The sequence below is a fragment of the Penaeus monodon genome, chromosome 1 (assembly GCF_015228065.2).
Source record: "Penaeus monodon isolate SGIC_2016 chromosome 1, NSTDA_Pmon_1, whole genome shotgun sequence".
Taxonomy (NCBI): Eukaryota; Metazoa; Arthropoda; class Malacostraca; order Decapoda; family Penaeidae; genus Penaeus; species Penaeus monodon.
The window spans coordinates 7,077,822-7,098,852 of NC_051386.1; the positions used below are offsets into that span (position 1 = coordinate 7,077,822).

Consider the following 21,031-nt stretch of genomic DNA (forward strand, 5'->3'; position numbering starts at 1 on the left):
CAAGTAATGAAACAGGATCGGCGACGCAATCATCCTGACAAATTGCAGCCTGCAACGAAAACAGGTTGCACAGAGCGGGAGAAACGGCGGCGAGAAACACTAGACATAGGCGAGAGAAGGAGGAAACGATAGGAATTTGGAAGCATATATTCACTCATTCCTTTCCCTCTCCTCTAGTTCCGCCTAGTCTGGTCTGGCCTGGTCTGGCCTGTCCTAATTCTCTTCTCTTCTCTCTTTATATATATATATATATATATATATATATATATATATATATATATATATATATATATATATATATATATATATATCCCCCCTCTCTTTCCCTCTCTCTCCCTCTCCCTCCCTAGCTCTCCTTCCCTCTCTCCCTCTCTTACTCTCCCTCTCCCTCCCTCTTCATCTCTCTCTCTCTCTTCCTCTTCCTCCTTCTCTCTCTTCCTCCCTCTCCCTCTTCCTCCTTCTTCCTCTTCCTCCCTCTCTCTCTCTTCCTCTTCCTCTCCCTCTCCCCCCCCTCACTCATGTTTCCTTTCCCTTATTATTTTGCCCCTCATCATTTTCTACCCCCCCCCCCTCCTCCTCCTCTCATGCTCTGTAACATGGGCCAAAGTGAGAAAGGTCTCAATGAGCGAGAAAGAGGGGGAGAAAAAAGACGAGGTGCCAAGAGAATGAGTGGGAAGGGGAAGGGGGGGAGGGGGAGGGGGAGGAGGAGGAGGAGGAGGAGGAGGAGGAGGAGGAGGAGGAGGAGGAGGAGGAGGAGGAGGGGGGGGGGGGGAGGAGAAGGGGGAGGGGGGGGAGGGGGGGCGTGTCATGCGGTTTGCGATGTACATGGAGCTGACACCCAAAGGGGTCTTGGTGACATCAACCCCCCCCTTCCCCGCCCATTTCCCCTCTCCTTTCCCCTCGTTTTCCCTCCTCTTCCCACCCCTCCCCTCCTTTCCCCCAACCCCCCACCACCTTCCCCAGCCCCTCCTTCCCCTTAACCCCGGCAACAGCATCATAAAGTTAACGATGAAGTTAAGTGTCCGAGCGATAATGGGTTTCTGATATGCCTTGCTTCGCACCCGCCGCCGCCGCCGCCGCCGCATGGCACTGTGGACCCGAGTGCCACCTCCGAACACGAAAGGAGGAGGAGGAGGAGGAGGAGGAGGAGGAGGAGGAGGAGAGGAGGAGGAGGGGGAGGAAGAATAGAAGGAGGAGGAGGAGGAGGAGGAGGAGGAGGAGGAGGAGGAGGAGGAGGAGGAGGAGGAGGGGAAGGAGGAGGAGGAGGAGGGGAGGAAGAAAGAGAAGGAGGAGGGGGAGGAAGAATTAGAAGGAGGGGGGAGGGGAGGAAAAGAAGAGGAGGAAGAATAGAAGAAGGAGGAGGAGGAGGAGGAGGAATAGAAGGAGGAGGAGGAAAATAGAAAGGGGGAAGAGGAGGAATTTGAGGAGGAGGAGGGGGGGAATAGAAGGGGGGAGGGGGGGAATGAAGGAGGAGGAGGAGGAATAGGAGAGGAGAAGGAGGGGAGGGGGGAATAGAAAGGGGGAGGGGGGAGGAAAGGAAATAGGAGGAGGAGGGAAAAGGAGTAGGAGGAGGAGGAGAAAACAGGAGGAGGAGGGGGGGAGGAGGAGGAGGAAGGGGGAGGAGGAGGAGGGGGTAGGGAAAGGGGGGGGGGAAAGGGGGAGGGGGGAGGAGGAGGAGGAGGAGGAGGGGAGGAAAAGAGGAGGAGGAGGAGGAGGAGGAGGAGAGGAAAAAAGAAGAAAAGGGGGAGGAGAAGAAGGAGGGAAAGGGGGAGGAGGAGAAGGAGAAGGAGGGGGGAGGAAAAAGAAGAAGGGGAAGGAGGAGGAGAAGAAGAAGGAGAAGGAGGAGGTGGGGAGGGAGGGGGAGGGGGGAGGAGGAGGAAGGGGGAGGAGGGGGAGGAGGGGGGAGGAGGGGGGAAGGGGGAGGAGGGGGGAAGGGGGAGGAGGGGGAAGGGGGGAGAGAGAAAAAAGAGAGAGAGGGAAGAGGAAGGGGGAGAGAGAGAGAAGGGAGAGGAAGAGGGGAAAAAAAGGGAGAGGAAGAGGAGAGAGGAGAAAAAAGGAGAGAGGCAGAGGGACAAGAAAAGTGACAGGACAGAAAAAGGGAAAGACGAGGTGGGCAACAGACTGCGGCGAGAAAGAGGAAGACAATGATTTGCGTAACGTTTCAGGTCCGCAATCAAGCTGGCGATGCAAGGAGACCGAGGCGTACGCACACACAGATCGATAGAGTGACAGACAGCAGCTGCTATACAATGGCAAACATCAGCATAGACAGGTTTGCAATCCCGGCTGAAAATAGAAGTCGAGTCCTCTTTCATACATACTAACAAGGCCTCTCGCTATTCCCTTTCTCCCTTCGTTTATCTACACAGAACAACCACGTTATCATCCCAATTCCAGTACCTCCGCATCGCATGATAAACAGCTGTCAACAAACAAGCACCTTCTAAAAATACACACTCCACGCACACAAATGCACATCTAAGCACGTACGTACACCCAAACCCACACTACATCACACGCACACATATCATACGTACACTACACGCAACCATGATGCACACACGGCACATCCCAAGACAGAGAGCAGGATGGGGACACACTCGGCTTAGCATACCGACCTTCGATCGAGAACAGGGTTGGAAATAATTGGAATCCGTGTCCACTTTTGAGGCAATCATTCCTTTTCAATACTGCTACTGCTGATATTTAAAAAGAGAGAGGGAGGAGAAAAAGAAGGAGAGAGAGAGAGAGAGAGAGAGAGAGAGAGAGAGAGAGAGACAGACAGACAGAGACGAAGACAGAGAAAAAAGAGAGAGAGAAAGACGGAAGAGAAAAAGAGGGGAGAAGAGAGAGAAAGGGGAAAAAAGAGAGCCCGAGAGAGGAAAGAGAGAGAGGGGGAGGAGAAAAAGAGAGAGGAGAGAGGAAAAGAGAGGAGAAAAGAGAAAAAAAAGGGAGAGAGAGAAGGGGGAGAGGGGGGGAGGGGGGGAGGGGGGGAGGGGGGGAGAGAGAGAGAGAGGGGAAAAAAGAGAGAGAGAGGGAAAGAGAGAGAGAGAAGAAGAAGGAGAGAAGACAAAGAAAGAAGAGAGGGAAAAAAAGACGAAAAGAAGGAAAAGAGAGAGAGAGAGAGAGAGAGAGGGGGAGAGAGAGAGAGAGAGACAGAAGAAGAAGAAGAAGAAGAAAAGAAGAAGAAGAGAGAGGAAGAGAAGAAGAGAGGACAGAAGAGAAGAAGAGACAAAGGGAGGAAGGAAAAGGGGAGAGAGAGAAGGGGAGAGAGAGAGAGAGGAGGAGAGAGAGAGAGGAGAAGAGAGAGAGAGAAGAAGAAGAGAGAGGGGAGAGAGAAAAGAGAGAAGAAGAGAGAGAGAGAAGAGAGAGACAGCGACCACAGAAAAAGAGAGAGAGAAGAGAAAGAGAGAGAGAGAAAAAGAAAAGGGGAAAGAGCGGGACAGAAGAGAGAGAAAAGAAAAAGAGGAGAGAGAAAGAGAGAAGAGAGAAGACGAGAGGGGAGAGAGAGAGAGGAGAGGGGAGAGAGAAGAGAGAGAGAGAGAGAAGAGAGAGAAAAGAGAGAGAGAGAAGAGAGAGAAGAAGAGAGAGAAGGAGAGAGAGAAAAAGAGAGAGAGAGAGAGGAAAAGAAGAGGAGAGGGGGGGAGAGAGGAGAGCGGAGAGACAGAGAGAGAGAGAAAAGGGGGAGGAAAGGGGAGAAGAAAGGAAAGAGACAGAGAGAGAGAGAGAGGAAAAGAGAGAGAGAGAGAAAGAGAGGGGAGAGAGAGGGGAGGAGGGGGAGAAGAAAGGGCAGAGAGAAGAGAAAAGAAGAGACAGGGAAGAAGAAAAGGAAGCAGACAGAGAGAGACAGAAAGACAAAAAAGGAAAAAAAGCAAAGAAAAAAACGAAGAAAAGAAGAAAGAAAGAAAGAAGAGAAGAAGAGAGGAAAAAGAAAAGAAGGAAGAAAAAGAAGAAGAAAGGGAAAAGGGAAAGAAGAAAAAAGGAAAGGAAAAGAAAAGAAAGAAAGAAAGAAAAAAAAAAAAAAAAAAAAAAAAGGAAAGAAAAAAGGGGAGGGGGAAAGGGAAAGAAGAAAAAAAAAAAAGAAAAAAAGGAAAAAAAAGAAAAAAGAAGAAAGGGGAAAGAAAAAAAAAGAAGAGGGGGGGGAAAGCAAAAAGGGGGGGGGAGGGAGAAAAGGAGAAGGAGAAAAAAGGGGAGGGGGGGGGGGAAAGAAGGAGAGGTTGAACGGAAAAGGGGATGGGGAAAAACCAAAAAGGGGGAAAAGAGAGAAGGAAAGGGAAGGCAAGAAAGGGAAAAAGAGGGAAGGGAAGAGGGGAAAGGGAAAAAAAAGGAAGGAAAGAGGGAAAAGGGGGAGGGGAAAAAAAGGGAAAGGGGGGGGGGAGAGGGGGAGGAGGGGGGAGGGGGGGAGAGAGAGAGAGAGAGGGGGAGAGAGAGAAGGAGAGAGAGAGAGAGAGAAGAAAGAGAGAGAGAAAGAGAGAAGAAAAGAGAGGAGAGAGAAAGGGAAAGAGAGAGAGAGAGAAGGGGGAGAGAGAGAGGAAAAAGAGAAAGAGGAGAGAAAAGAGAGAGAAAGATGAGGAAGGAGAGAGAGGAGAGAGAGAAGGGAAGGAGGAGGAAAAAAAAAAAAAAAGGAGAGAGAAAAAAAAAGAAAAAAAAAAAAAAGGGAAAAAAAAAAAAAAAAAAAAAAAAAAAAAAAAAAAAAAAAAAAAAAAAAAAAAAAAAAAAAAAAAGGGGGGGGAATAAAAAAAAAATAAAAAAAAAAAACCCCCAAATTTTAATAAAACAAAATAACAAAATAAAAAAAATTTAAAAAAAAAACAAAAAAACAACAACAAAACAAAAAATTAAAAACCAAAAAATCCCCCTTCCCCCCCTAATAAAAAAAAAAGTAAAAAAAAAAAACCCAAGCAAAAATGGGGCCCCCTTTTGTTATTCTCCTTCATTAAAAAATCATTTTATTTAATTTTAAATTTTCCCAGAAAATAAGCAGAAGGGCCGTTTTGGCAAAAATAACAAAATTTCTTCCTTCCAAATTAAAAGGGGAGTATTCCCCCAATAATTACGTTCTCTTGTTAATTTCTTAACTTATAATTACGGTATTCATGTGTCTGACTTTTTCGTTTAGATTCATACATTCAGAAACTAGCCTCTCTCATCATCAATTAATTGTCAATAAAGAATATAATACAATAACTTTGACATTAATAAATGAAGAATCCTATTAAACAGTGTATACAATTACAACAAAGTATTCGAGACATAGGAATATTCAAAAATCTAGATAAATGATTTTTAAAAAAATTTAAAATTATTTTATAATAAATAAGAAAATAATATCTATGATAATAATATTTACATTACTACCAACATAAGAACTTCAACATGAGAACTTAATCAGCAATAACATTTACAATAATGTCACTGATATACTCATATCAGTATAAATACTATAACAAAATTTAACACAATATAAGAGAAAAAGAACTTAAAAAAACAATATTCAAATTATCTGTAATGGCAAACACAGTAGCAACGACAATCCATAAAAGAACAAAAAAAAATTAACAAAATAAGAACCCCCATTCCAAGTCACAATAAAGATTCAATATCCAACATCAATAAACCCAGGCCTATGGATGCCAGGGCACAAACTGTAATAATAAATTTCTCCACAACAGGCTCCATACGTGCTACGGAAATCATTCGGAGGACAAGTCATAAGAGAAAGGAAGAGGGGGGGGTGCCAAGGAGAGAGGCATGGGTGAGACAGAGGAGGGAGGGCATAGGGGGGGGGGGCAAGGTGTGAGGATGAGGGAGAGGGAGAGGGAGAGGGAGGGAGAGAGAGGGAGAGGGAAAGGGAGGGAGAGAGAGAGAGAGAGAGAGAGAGAGAGAGAGAGAGAGAGAAAGAGAAAGAGAAAGAGAAAGAGAAAGAGAAAGAGAGGAAGAGAAAGAGAGGAAGAGAAAGAGAGGAAGAGAAAGAGAGGAAGAGAAAGAGAGGAAGAGAAAGAGAGGAAGAGAAAGAGAGGAAGAGAGAGAGAGAGAGAGAGAGAGAGAGAGAGAGAAAGAGAGAGAGGACTTACATCCCAAATGTAGCTATATCATGCATTTCATACTTATATACATAACTTAAAAAATACTATCAAAATGTATAATAATAATTAAATAATCCATGAAATTGATAATCACTTCAATTTCCTTACATTTCTCAATGACATTATATTTGCACCTCTGGATAGCATAATATATCAGTGGGAAGGTAAAAAAAATACAACTTTCTCTATGCTTTCTTGGCAAAATATACAGAATCAATGATAGTTTAGCAAGAAGCCTGCTGCAGTAAAAGAGAAACCTAAATAGAGTGCCAAATTATACTCTCATATATTAATTTAAGAATACTTGGTGCCATTTTGGTGCAATGATTTCAGAGTAGCTGGAGCTTTTGCTGTGATTTATTTTGGTTTCTAGTATCAGGCATTTCACATTCTTTCCCCCCGAACAGCTTAATTAGAAAGCGTAGGAATAAGGTTTTGAGAGACAAAATTCTAAACTTCTGTACTCCCTACACTTTATATCTATACACCTCTACAGACTGTCATATCATTCATTTTAATATCTAAAGTTCCATCTTTAACATCTCAGTCCTCTTTGGCACATTTACTAAATTCCAAAAATTATCATACATCTGGAATTTGCTTCATCCATTTTCAAGTATGAAATAATAACTTTTAAGTGGTATTCTTAAAAAGTCACAGCAACAGAAGACATGAAACAGCACCCACTAAAATGCTTTAAAAGCTAAAACCTCAGAAAAACAGAACAGAAAAAAACACTAAATACTGAGATCTATTTCAAAATGAATATCAATGTCACTAAAATTACATGAAAACTACAATATCATACCAATTCAAACAAATAGATAATTTTTTGTATCCCTAATCCTCTTTCATAAATTAAAGGATTTTCATGACACAAAATGATTTTACAAGTGCAACCAAAAGTGAGTAATAATTTCAATATTAATGATCATTTAAAGGAGTTATTCAGAGACTGAAGTACCTGCTAAAAACAGAGCACTTATTCTCATAAACTTCAGTGCCATAATGAATCAAATTTAATTATGAACACAAATAGTGGTAATGCAATTAATTATCAAAAGGGAAACTACATCCAAACCTTAGGTTTCATACTTTTTTTTATAAAGCAACACAACTACATTGATCATATCTATGCCTGTGTATAAATAAGGTAATGAATTTGTGTGTGTGTGTGTGTGTGTGTGTGTGTGTGTGTGTGTGTGTGTGTGTGTGTGTGTGTGTGTGTGTGTGTGTGTGTGTGTGTGTGTGTGTGTGTGTGTGTGTGTGTGTGTGTGGCTATCCACTGTCCTACACTAAAACACAAATCAATTAAGCAAAAAGTAAATTTTCTGGTAGTATTTCAATCAGAAGCTCATTGCTGTTACTAACATAGGCCTATATGAACTATGTTTAGAAGATTACCAGGTGGAGTGGGATAGGAAGGAAGGAAAGGAAGGAAGGAAGAAAGAAAGAAAGAAAGAAAGAAAGAAAGAAAGAAAGAAAGAAAGAAAGAAAAAGGAAAGAAAGAAAGAAAGAAAGAAAGAAAAAAAGAAAGAAGAAAAATAAAAGATGAAAGTAAGAAAGTAAGCTACATAATAACACTTATAATCATCATAAACATCTCATTAAATCAATATATCAGTAATTTATGATGGAAGACAAATTGAAAATCTTATTCCATTAATCTATTTTGTTACTTTTTAAATATATATTTTGTAATAAGAATACATTTCTTATATATCTTGCTTGTTCATCTATTCACTCTCTTCCAGCAATGCATTTATTTATTTGATAATATTGAAAATCTAATTATATCTAGCAAAGTTTTGAACATGACTAACTTCTAAATTGGGATTATTTTTATATCTATGTTGGCTATGTTTTATCTAAATCAACTTGGAATTTACTGCAAAATGTGATGCACAGTTTATTATGTGAAACCAAAAAGACAGTGATGGACCTTGAAGCACTTGTCGTGGCCTCCATATTTTACACTTAAAGGGCTAACAAACTTCCATTTCTTATTTTCTGGTAACAGTTTACTATCTGGTTCCTTCTTTGATAGTGAATCACCTGGGTGGTCTACAATCTCTTTCTTGACAGATAATACATGGTGAAGATTTGTTGGCCTTAGCCAGAGTGCGAACAGGTATGGCAGCAATGCCAATGCAGAGGTGTTGTCTACATATTTACTTTATAGCTTTACCTACATCTAAGAGGCAATATATTACAAACAAATCTAACTTGCACACATTACTTTTAAATGAGGGTTGAGATAAAAATACAACACAATGGAAACAAACACATCTCTGAATAAAAAAAATAAATAAATGTTGCATGGGTATTTAAATGGGAGACTTCTAAAACAAATCTATAGTCACCATGACCCAACCAACTGCAAATCAAGATAACAAGTGCTAGTAACTATTATCACCTCACATATTTCTCATGCCAGCCAAAGGGCCTTCATTGCTTGTGTATCTTTTACTGATGTCCTGTGATTCTAATAATAATAACACATAATAACTATAATTCCCATCATCATTGCACATCAAAACAAAACAGAATTCAAGAGAGGTTATTATGAACTGGAAGAAAATATCATCATCTCCCAATTTGTACACAATACATTCACTAATTCATTAACAACCACACACCTGTACACTCGTAGTTACTCTCCAACGAAATCCCGTCGAAACCACGCTTATCACTGCACCCCAAGTCCATTTAAGGTGAAAAGAGGAACAGAAAAGGGGGCGATACTTCACTCTATTTCACTCTTTCCCTCACCAGCCAAGACGATGCTAGGAACTACACACACTAACACTATTGCGTCATTGGCAATCCCTCGCCCCAAAAAATCGCCTCCCTTCCGCGTGTCACATCGAGAGTCCCATCACGCCCTCCCGCGATCACAAATCGTAAATCGCAAAATACAATAGTTCCTGCGGGAGACGTAGATGTATTTTTTTCCTTATTGAGGAGGAGGAGGGGGGGCCCTCTCTCCTATCAGCCACTTACAATATATCCAGGGAGGGAAGAGCGCCTCTAACCTTACCTTTAAGACTTCTCCTCCAGTTAAAATCCAGTCATACAAGGAGACAGTCCGACAGTCTTCACAAGAACGGATAATTCGACAGGACGAACCACAACTTCTGCTCGAAAATAAACATGGCGCACCCAACGGCAACCTCGAGCGGCTAGAGCGGATCCAGATTTGCGTGTTATCCCGGGAGTCCTATGAGGTCATCTTATCACTATTGTTGCGTTTATCATTGCCTTGCTGTTGCACGCTCATTGGCTTATTATTCTTCATCATTATTGTTATTATCATCATACTCTTTTGTCGTTACTGCCATTGTCCCATAACTTAAGATCATCATTATAGCTATTATCACTAATGATGATAGCGATTACCGATATTAGATAACTACCATCATTATTGTTAACTTTGATGATTATTGTTATTGCCATTATCATTGTCACTGTCGCTATTATAGCATTGTTATTCGCACAAACATTATTAACATCTACACTAACGATTATCACATCACATTGTCATCATATTTTTTTTATAATGTTTCAATAAGAGGCGCACACTATAAAAGTTTATCATAAGTGGTGTCATAATTGTCGTTGTGAACTTTATCATCATTGACATAATAATTGATAGTTGTCATTAGATTATCGCTATATCATTCAAATCATTCTAATTCGTGTTTATAATGATTATGGTTATCATCATCATCAACATCATTAATTATCATCACCATTACCGTAAGTCATTATTTAGTTCATTGTTATGATATCTGCGTTCATTATTGCCATTAACTTGGTTATCAGTATTACCATTATCAAAGTTTATTATCATTGTACCATTATTATCTTTGTTATTATCACACTTATCAATTATCATTGGCAACTTAGTATCATTTTTTTTCAGAATCATCATTACAATGGCTATAGTTTCGTCATCATTACCACTATCACTGCTATCATTATTATCTATTTTAATGTTTTATTGTCATTATCATATTCGTGACACCTACCCTGTTTTCGTTATCATTATCATCATCACTATCATCACCTTCGTTATTATTATCAATATTACCATTATAATTAATATTGTTGTTTTCATTACTCCTAACAATAATGATAACGAACATATTGATGACGACATGACAAAAATTATACGAATACTAATGATAGGGATGATCATATCAATGATAATAATGATAATAATAGTAATAATGGCAAAATAGCAATACTAATTCTACTGCTACTACTAATAATAACAACAATGATAATGACAATGATAATAGTAATAATAATAATCATAATAATGTTGATAATAGTAATAATGATAGTGATAATACTAATACTAATACTAACCTACTGTTACTACTACGCATGGTGATAATGAATAACAATAATGTTGCTAATGATGATGACAATAATGTTAATAATAACGTGAATCATAATGATATCACAATAACAATGATGATAATAACTATACCATTATTACCATTATTATTACTATTAGTACTACATTATCATCATCATCATTATTATCCATATATTATTATTATTATTAATATCATTATCTATAATTGTATTATCATTATCATTATCATTAGTAGTTGCAGTAGTAACCATAATGATGATAATAATGATAATAATTATAATGATGATGATGGTGATAACAGTATGAATGATAATAACAATGATGATAATAATAATAATAACAATAGTAAATAATAATAATAATAATAATAATAATAATAATAATAATAATAATGATAATAATAATAATAAAAAATAATAATAATAATAATAATAATAATAATAATAATAATAATAATAATGATAACAACAACAGTGCTAGTAATGATAATAATAAGAATTTCATTATCATCATCATCAGTATCATTATTGTTGTTATCATTATGAATATCATTTTCAATATTATAGTTATTGTTATTGTCATTTTCATTATTATCACTTTTATTGTTACTGATATTATCATTATTATAATTGTTATTATTACTACTGTTGGTGTTAATTATTGTGATTATCATTATTATCATTATTATTATTATTATTATTATTATTATTATTATTATTATTATTATTATTATTATTATTATTATTATTATTATTATTATTATTATTATTATTATTATCATTATCATCATCATCATCATCATCATCATCATCATCATCATCATCATCATCGTTAACACTATCATTATCATTATCTTTATTATCAGTATTACTATTAGTAGAAACAGTAGTTGTAGTAGTAGTGGTAATGATACTATTATCATTATCACTGTTATCATCACTATCATTATTATCATCATTATTATTGTTATCAACATTAACAATATCATTATCATTGTTATTATTATCTTGATCATTATCATTACATCATCATTAGTAGTAGTATTTTTATCATTATTATCATTATCATTAGTAATTGTAGTAGTAGTAGTAATTGTTGTTGTATTGTCATTATGTCTACTTCGTCGTGAGTGAGTTCTTATCAGGATGGCAATATGCTTTTTCACTCCGTGTGGTTATTGCCATGCAATGTGATCTGTTATTAGACTTGAATTTTACTGTATGTTATGTAATTGTACATATAGATGTTGTCAGAAATTAAGTAGATTTAGCTGCTATAAGACTATGGGTATCATACACTATTATGCAAATCCTTTGAACGTGATATTTCGCTTATCAGTTTAAATGTCGCTGTTATCTGATTAAGATCACATGTTTTTGGATACGATCTAGACGACGTCATTATTGCTGACGAAGGACATATTTACTAGACTTTCTTCCGCATTTATGAGACAGACTTTGCATATCAGTATATAGAACGGCTTACGACACTCTCAAATGACTAAATAACTATCTACCCAAATATTTAGAAATTCAAGAGAAGAAGAAATGTATAATCTCAAAAAGCGGAAATATCAGCGAGAAAAAATGGAAGTAGTTCTGAGGTGTAGATATTCCAGTTGTTTTGTGGTTCCCAGGTTGGATATTATTTTTACAAATTCAAAACGCTTTCACAGATAATATTTGCATATTCACCTTCAATACGCCTAGTATATCAACGACAGGTGAGTATAAGTGAATAAATAACATTGCAATAACGCATTTAAATAAGAAGAACATGGAAGTGGTTCTGAGGGACGGATTTTCGAGGGGATGTTATGGTTCGCAGGTCGGAAATTGTTGCCCGAATCTTGACATTCCTTCAACACTGTAAACAAACACTACGAGATTCGAAGGTACGGTCGGTATGGTAACTTTTTTTTTCTCTCTCTCTCGCGTCTGTTTTAGTGTAATTTGGCAATGTGCTATGTGAGGAGGGGAGAGTTTTAGAGTTGGGAATGGTGAGATGAATCAGGAAATTTGTGACATTCCTCCAACCTTGTAAACAAACACGAAGACCGAAAAGCGGTATCATCACTACGGCAATTTTATACAAAAGATACTCGGGATATACCATAGATTATTACTATATAAAAAATTAAAACTCTCATTCAGAGTAAGAAGAAAAAAACAAGATCGATATGATAATTTTTTATATAAATTTTGCGAAGTTGTTTTATTAGGTCTTGCAGTTAGGACAGATTCGTTGACATTAGAGATCCGTCAACATTTAAAAGTAGTTTGTTATATAATATTCAGATATAGGACTGCATGAAAAGATACAGTAACATTTACACTTTACACTCAGGCAAAGGTCAGCAAACTTCTGCCCACATATATTGAGATAGAAAGAGTCTAGTTTTGTTCCATACTTTGTTTAAATGCCAGGAGGGTCAACAAGCTCAATCTTGGCACTATATACACTGTGAACTTTGCTGTATGAACACTAATCCATAATGTTATTGGGTCTTCCCTTTACCTACAGCAGGTTGTTTTCCATACTTGAAAGTGTTAGTGTAAACACAGTTTCTCTCCATATTTGTGCAGTCAGTTTTTCTCCATATTTGTGCAGTCCTATTTCAAACCTTTACTTTAATTATTTTTGTGTGAATGTGTAATTTGATAGGGAAATTATGATTCAGTAATGGGGTTAACGTTAGCTTTTTTTTATCATTTATACCCAGAAGTAACCCTGGTATAATTCATACATTTACAAACTCTTTTGGACATTGCCTCAGGGTACCTATACTCTCCATTGTAGTTTTGTTTTGTGAATTATGTTTACAAATGACCCTACAATTAGTAGGCCTATCTGACCTCACCTTATTTGCATTTTTTGGGATGACTTTTTTTTCCAAATATCAGTATTGCTGCTGCTGTTGTTAATGTTTTTGTTATTGTTTATAATTATTGTTATTGTTATTCATTATTATTATTATTGTTATTTTATTATTATTATTATTATTGTTATTATTATTATTATTGTCGCTATTGTTGTTGTTGTTTTGTTATTGTTATTAGTAGTAGTATTTTTTATTACTGTTGTATCATATTATATTTAGTATCATATTTAGGATGATTGTTATTATCATTATCATTATCATTGTTATTAACACTATTGTCATTAATATTGTTACTATATTAGTATTATTGTTGTTGTTGTTGTTGCTATTATTATAACTGTATTATTATTATTATTATCATTATTGTTCTTGTTGTTGTTGTTGTTATTATTATTATCATCATTTATTATTATAATTATTTATTATTATTATTATTATTATTATCATTATTGTTATTATTATTGTTGTTGGTATTCAAATTTTATTAACAATACTAATAGCAGTACAGATAGAATTTAAAGTTTTCTAGTAACTAGTAACTGAGTCCTTTGGTGACTATCAATTTCAGGAAGTAGCAGGAAACTTGCCAAAATATCAGATAAATCTATGTTAAAATAGTGTTTTATATATATGCTAATACCAGTTTAAGATCCTATACTTTAAAGTATATGTTTTGTTTTTCTTTATCTCTAATAATTTCTGTTGTAAATGTATATTACCTTGCATTTCAGATTTCTAGGATCATCCAAGAACACTGACTCTTTAAATCAGACAGATTTATTACACAACCATGGCTCCTACAGTTGTGAGTATATGTTTGGTTTAAAAATTTGTATGTAATAAGTTATGATATTTGAAAGTATGTTATAAAAATGAAAATATATTTAAAGGAAAAAAAAAATCATATTGTTATTCTTTTAAGATATCAGAATAATTTTAGGAAAACAATTCACGAAACAATTGTTTATTCAGAATAATAGACTTGCTATCTTGACTCAAGTTTGTTAATAGAAAGGTAGGTGTTAGACCATCGTGCTTTACTTTTAACCCAGAAAGCAGGCCTAGAGATGAAGGAGCGGAACAGTGTCATTCTGTTTGACGAGTCCAAAGGAGAACTCTTTAGGCTCAGTGATGGTTACAAGACTCTTCTCCGTAAACTCAAGACGCAGTGGAAGGTTATCAGGTTAGTCCTGGGAGTTCACTAAGTTAAAACAAGATGTATGAATAGGGCTCGCTAGGTATGTGTCTGCTTATGCAGACTAACATCTGTATTGTTATTTTTTATGAATATAAAGTTTTAGTTTTTAAAGTTGTAGATATTAGATTTTTAAAAATATAATGCAAATATCTTTATAACATGAAGATTTGAAAGCAGGTATAAGTTTCCCTCAGATCATTACTTAATTAGTTCTCCATTTATATTTGACATTCTTAGAGAAGATATCAGCAAGAGTATTTTTTAATGAGATTATTTCTTTTTTTTTCAAAGCAACCGCGATGAACTGAACAAAGAAAGTGTCGGGCAAGCAGGTGTGATTGTGCTAGCGTGTCCTCGACAGAGGTTCACGGAAGGACAGTTTGCTATATTACGGCGGCATGTGGATGAAGGAGGCAGCCTTTTTGTATTGGCTGAGGAGGGAGGAGAGAAAAAGGCCAATTCTAACATAAACTTCCTTTTGGAGGAGTATGGGATTGCTGTAAATAATGGTAAATACCTTCCAACATACTATTAAAAGTTGTTTTTGTGTAATGTGATTTTTGCATTAGCTAGTAATATTAAATGAATATGTACATTATACATTTAATGAGACTTTTATTTCTCTGATTTGAAATAAGTGTTTCAAGGTAGTTAAAGATGTTTTTTATTTTAAGTCTATATAGGGTCATAACCATCTCTTTGCTGCCATAGACATCAAAGAAAACCTAAAGTTAAGATTTCCTAATCGGAAGTATTAGAATATAGAGATTTAAAAATGCAGATAATTAACTAATGCTGATAATTAACTTACTCATTCTGATAAATCTTTGCAGACTCAGTAGTGCGTACTTGCTACTACAAATATTTCCATCCAAAAGAATGCCTCATTACAAATGGCATATTAAACAGGGCCATCCTAGAGGCTTCTGGACGGAATCTTCCTGGCTTGCTCTTGGACGATGCGCTCACAAATAGGTATGAAATTTTTAAAATTCTCTTCTTGCAGTGCTTTTTTTTTTAGTGATATAGATTTCTTTTCTCCTTTTTGATGGAGGAGTCTTGTTTTCTTCTTCACTTTGGAATTTTATTCATAGTTTTAATTATTATTGTTATTATTATTTTATACTGTTTTTTTCTGATTTTGAATGCCATAGAAGGGTTTTCAAGATACAAGCCTCCTAAGCATTTAATCTGCTTTAACATTATTTGTTGTGAGAATATCATCCCTTATATGTATGCATTTATAAATTAAATTCAGCTTCAGAGATGTCCCCTAAGTCAGGTGAAATGCCTGTATCCACTTGGTTCTCTCTTATATCATTGACTCAGAGGCAGGCATAATACAAACTGCAAGTAATATTCCGTCGTGATCTAGCTGGGCACTGAGCAATACCATTCACATTTGTTGCCTTAACCCATTGCCGACGGGTGGCATGTACGTACATGCCATGGCATGGCGGGACCATCTGCCGGGGGCACGTACGCACATGCCATAGAGTATGCATGGACATGCCATGAGTTTTTATTTGTTACAATCACGGCAAAAGATTATTTTTTTGCCAGTGAAAGTGTGATTAAGTCGGTTCTAACACTTTCTCATTTTTACCATGCAACAAACAAAAAAAATGCAACAAACCGACAATTTCAACTCCATGATGCCACACACTGCTTATTTTATTCGGACTATAGACCGAATAATGATCAACTATGGAGTCTATATAACAACAAAAATACCCTTCAGTCTCGATTTATCAGGAAGTTTGGCAAGTAGAGACTGTAAAAAATAATGAAAATTGAAAATACAACATATCTTCGTAGTATTACGAAGAAACGGAATGGGATGCTGGTATTTGGGATGAGTGGTCGCGCATGCTCTGGCGACGATATAAGCCCCCGGCAGCGAGGCCCAGGCCACTATGAATGCTACCCGTCAATTATGGGTTAAGGATAAACACAGATCATTTGCCTTTTAGTGTATACAAGTAATATTTAATATACTTTAAAATAAATTTAATTATGAAATCATATTCAAGGCAATACTCTATTTGTGACCCAGTCTGTTCTGTTTTGGGCATGAAATTGAGGTTGTATCTCACAGGCAATTTTATTACTTATGACAGCAGATTGAAGGCTAAAACTCTTTATTCAAAATTTCAAATAACATTCTGAAAAACATGGATCTAGAAGCCTCGCTGCCTGCATGGCTCAAAACCTGGATATTAGGCTTACTTGAGTGGTAAATCTCCTGGGATTGTGGTTTGTAGGGCTGGTCCACACAAACACTCATTTGCATTGTCAACTCCTTGCCTCCCCCTTGCAGTGTTATAATAACTTTTTCTTCATAAGTGTTTTTTTTTGTTGTTGTCATGTTGCATATCAAGATGGTTATAGACTTTTTCTAGTGCAGACTCCATATCATCTCTCTCTATATATAAAGACACACACACACACACGCACACACGCACACACGCACACACGCACACACGCACACACGCACACACGCACACACGCACACACGCACACACACACACACACACACACACACACACACACACACACACACACACACACACACACACACACACACACATATATATATATATATATATATATATATATATATATATATATATATATATATATATATATATATATATATATATATATATATATATATAACCTGTGTGGTATATCTGTCTGTCTATCTGTCAATCTATCTCTATCTGTGTATCTATCTACCTATCTACCCATATAGTCATGCATACACACAGAAATCATTACACACTATAAATTATAGTTTACAGTTTAACTTTAGATTTATACGAGAACTCTTATTTTCAGGTCCATGTCATTTGTGTATCCATTTGGATGTACCTTGAATGTTGCTCGACCAGCTGTTGCTGTGCTTTCTACTGGGAGCATCTCGTTTCCTCTTAACAGACCTGTAAATATCTGACTCTGATGCAAATACTGTGTAGATACATAGAACTCTTGATTTTTCTGGAAATAGATGTTGTAATTCAAAGATAGAGATCATCTGGTAACATATTTTCCTTCTATGCATTTTTAAGGTGTGTGCCTTCTACGAACAACCCTCAAGCCATGGACGTGTAGCAGTGTTAGGCTCTGCCCATATGTTCAATGATCAGTACATAGATCGTGAAGAGAACAGCAAGATAAAGGATGTTATTTTTCAGTTCCTCACTGCCACTGATTTCAAGCTTAATCAGATTGATGCCGACGACCCTGAGGTATGAAGCATGCTGTGCAGATGTTATTGCTTGCTATTTGTAGTTTGATGTAGTGTCTTGAACTAGTAATGGGGATATGTAGTGTGTACCTATTTTTGTGATGTTCTTATAATTTTTTTTTTTTTCTTATCTTCCAGATATCTGATTACAACATGACACCCGACACAGCTTCCTTGGCTGATGGTTTAAGGACATGTCTTCAGGAGTCTGAGGAAGTACCAACAGACTACACACAACTATTTCATACAAAGGCAGGTGTTTGAGTTTTTTCATTTCAGATATTAATATAGGCAAAGTCAACCATTTCATCTTCTGGATGTAACCTACAAGTAGTTACATATGTCTTTGTTCTAAGTTTGGCAATAGCATATAAATTAAGACAAGAGTAGTGTATTGATATCTTGCCAAATAACACAATAACTTGTACTATTAACTGTACATGATTTAACCAAAATATTAAAATTTAATGTATTTAATGTAAGTTGTTGCAGTCAGTAGGTTTATATATTACTTTTTCATTTAATAATTGACATAAAATTATTTTTAGAAAATGTGATTCCTTGGACAAGACTTGCTTAGATACAGTCAGTAAAAATGTCTAAAGTCTCTATGTGCATAGATTTTTGTAAATTTCATAAATGTTTTTTTTTTCTGCCTTTCAGGTAGAGTATAAAATAATGACATGTTTTCTACCTTAAGAAAGAGAGAATTCTGATTTAGATCATATATAAAAATGAAAACTGAAGCTTAGTTGACAATTTTGATGTTGTTTATAACCTTTTTTTCTGTCCTCAAGGTAAGCCATAAATGAGAGGATTGTATTAGGTTTTGAAAGGAAGTTTTATTAATCAGATTTCAATCACCTGTATTGCATGAAGTTGGCTGATGGCCTTCTTGACTATGGGTTATTCTTTAAGAAAAGCACTATCATTTAATGGGGAAAGAGGCAGCCTAACAAGTTATTATTCAATTTTTCAGTTGACTTCAATAGACATGCAACTTGTTCCTGCTGCTATTGAAGCTTACGGCAAACTCAATGTGAAACATGAACCACTTCGCCTCATAACTCCTCAATTTGAGACACCTTTGCCACCACTACAGCCTGCAGTAAGTTTCTATTCTTTTTATAGTCTTATTAATGAAGTATTCAGTCAAGTTAAATATTATTTTTATGCTCATTTTGATCAATTGTGATTGATGTTACATTTTTTTTTCTTTTTTTCATTTCCATAGGTATTTCCTCCTTCATTTCGAGAACTGCCACACCCGTCTCTAGAGCTGTATGACTTAGATGAGGCATTCAGCTCTGAGAAGTCAAGACTGGCACAGGTGTGTATAATTGCTGAATTTAAATGGTGGACAAATACAAATTTCTGTATGCCACAAACTCTTTTGTTGCCTTGAATGTTTTGCTACTGATTTTCACAGAGTATGAGATACTCTATTGTTCCTTCAGTACAGCTGATAAATTGTTACCAAAGAAAAACACTTTCATAGACTAGTAATTCAACAAATTTACACTCTCTTCTTGTTGCAGGTTACAAACAAGTGTAAAGATGAGGACTTGGAGTACTATGTGAGGGAGTGTGGAGATATCCTGGGAGTTACCGCAAAGCTGCCACCTACATCCAGGGAGGCTAAGTACATTCTTGAATACATCTTTACGCAGATTGTAGAATTCAAGAAGCTGAATCAGGTAAGTTAACTTTCCCATCTCATTTTGTAGTAATTATAAAAGTTCTGTTTTGATTTTGGAATCATATATAAAATAGATTCAAAGTTTTTGCTATGTAAACTGTTGTATAGTAGTAACAATAATTCATTAACTATACTTGAAGTTTTGTAAATTTTGTAAAATATACTGTTTATGTTTTTTTTTTTATAATAATAATAATAATAATAATAATAATAGGTTTTCAGTAATATATAGGATTCTTGGTATTTACAAAGCTTTCCCAATTTACAGGATCCTGAAGCATTCATTAACATGGATTGAGGACCTTTGAGGAAACATCGTACCTCAGCCTTGATTGCCATAGTAACATGTGATATATATGTTTAGTCACAGCAGATCTCTTGAAGTCAACCTCTATTTGATTCTATTAGTTTTCTCACAACACAAGTCTTGTTAACTGAATACTTCTTTTACTGTGTACACCTTGTGTGAACAGAATGGTTATCCCACTTATATAGTTTAATATCATCGCAAGTCTAGCTTAATATTTGTATGAAGTAGCGATTATCAGATAAAATAATAGGTTCTATGGGAGACCCACGCAAAGTTTAAAGCCCAGGGCATGCAAATACAAATACAAAAAAAAAAAAAAAAAAAAAAAAAAAAAAAAAAAAAAAAAAAAATCCAATATAAGTATGAAAACCAATACTACAGAGACATTAGAAGTGTAAAAAAAATACAGTTAGGTATACGAATTATGGGATTAAATGTTATTTTCTAGTCAGCCTCAGGATTATACTGAAAAAGAAAAGAAAACAAAAAAACAGTACAGATTAAAAAAAAAAAAATTATTATTATTATTATTTTTTTTTACTTATTTACTTATTTTGCTGGAAAAATGTAGTGTTCACTGTAGTATTGTGTTATGAAATATCTTTATACATGTATGGCTCCACAGGTGCTTAGCCACCAAGTAATCAATTTTTTTTTTACTAATGCTATCAATAGTGATGCTGTTATTATTATTATAGACATTATAATTATGATAATGTTATTGACATTACTAATAGCAATATAAGATAAACAAAAAATATCTCTGAAAATCAAGGAAAAGGGTAAACAGGTGAGATAGGTAGTACTTGTAATTGGCTCATTATAACTAAGTACTTGTGGAGCCATCTGTGTAAAAAAAGTTAATAAACTAAACTCACAGTGGGCATAGCATATACAAGCATGCCATCCCCAGTGGCTTCAGGTTAAGTCCTTCATTGAGGGATTCCACTATCTACGGCCAGTGTCACATGTGCCTTAGAAGCACAGCCATTGTAGGGGATTTTGAATATTTAATTTGTCATACAAATAGAAATTGAGGTAGTTTAAAAAATATATATATTATTATTGTTGTCAACAAGGTCCTTTTTTTTCAAATAAATTATATGTACAGAAATAAAAAAAAGGATAAGCCCTTATACTATGTCATGACGGAATCGGTTACTTCTACCAAAATTATTCAGACATTGGCGAAAATAATAAGGATTTTCTTCTTTATGCCA

The 21,031-nt window shown here is 35.8% G+C and overlaps 2 protein-coding genes and 1 pseudogene across 6 annotated transcripts in view; 2 read left to right on the forward strand and 1 right to left on the reverse strand.

Annotated features, from left to right (window-relative positions):
- The window catches only part of LOC119584571 (E3 ubiquitin-protein ligase ZNRF1-like), a 151,243-nt gene extending 141,965 nt beyond the window's left edge, over positions 1 to 9,278 (reverse strand). For 2 of the 3 annotated variants that reach the window (XM_037933403.1, XM_037933288.1), the window contains exon 1: positions 9,127 to 9,278. The gene's annotated coding sequence lies outside the window, so the exon portion shown is untranslated. Of the gene's footprint in view, positions 1 to 8,725; positions 8,997 to 9,126 lie in introns of those variants that run through there. The other variant, XM_037933347.1, reaches the window with a different exon arrangement.
- On the forward strand, positions 3,978 to 14,112 carry LOC119575856 (annotated as a pseudogene).
- Positions 11,953 to 20,113, forward strand: LOC119584889 (intraflagellar transport protein 52 homolog). 3 transcript variants are annotated; one of them, XM_037933601.1, is made up of 12 exons: positions 11,953 to 12,196; positions 14,086 to 14,159; positions 14,407 to 14,537; positions 14,844 to 15,061; positions 15,386 to 15,527; positions 17,394 to 17,496; positions 17,624 to 17,803; positions 17,941 to 18,054; positions 18,782 to 18,910; positions 19,037 to 19,132; positions 19,341 to 19,499; positions 19,770 to 20,113. In XM_037933601.1, exons 2-12 carry the CDS (start codon positions 14,145 to 14,147, stop codon positions 19,797 to 19,799), a joined length of 1,317 nt encoding a protein of 438 aa, XP_037789529.1. In that variant the 5' UTR covers positions 11,953 to 12,196; positions 14,086 to 14,144; the 3' UTR covers positions 19,800 to 20,113. The 3 variants fall into 3 exon arrangements, with proteins under 3 accessions (XP_037789529.1, XP_037789465.1, XP_037789604.1); XM_037933537.1 differs by lacking the exon at positions 11,953 to 12,196 and adding an exon at positions 12,261 to 12,367; XM_037933676.1 differs by lacking the exon at positions 11,953 to 12,196 and adding an exon at positions 12,354 to 12,367 and having other exon boundaries at positions 14,411 to 14,537.
- Positions 20,114 to 21,031: the final 918 nt, after the last annotated feature.

What these genes read in the sequence shown, in the direction of transcription:
- LOC119584889 (XM_037933601.1), top strand. An exon ending in CGTTTCCTCTTAACAGACCT is followed by an intron (nt 17,497 to 17,623) that starts GTAAATATCTGA and finishes TGCATTTTTAAG; the next exon opens with GTGTGTGCCTTCTACGAACA. An exon ending in AGAAGTCAAGACTGGCACAG is followed by an intron (nt 19,133 to 19,340) that starts GTGTGTATAATT and finishes TTCTTGTTGCAG; the next exon opens with GTTACAAACAAGTGTAAAGA.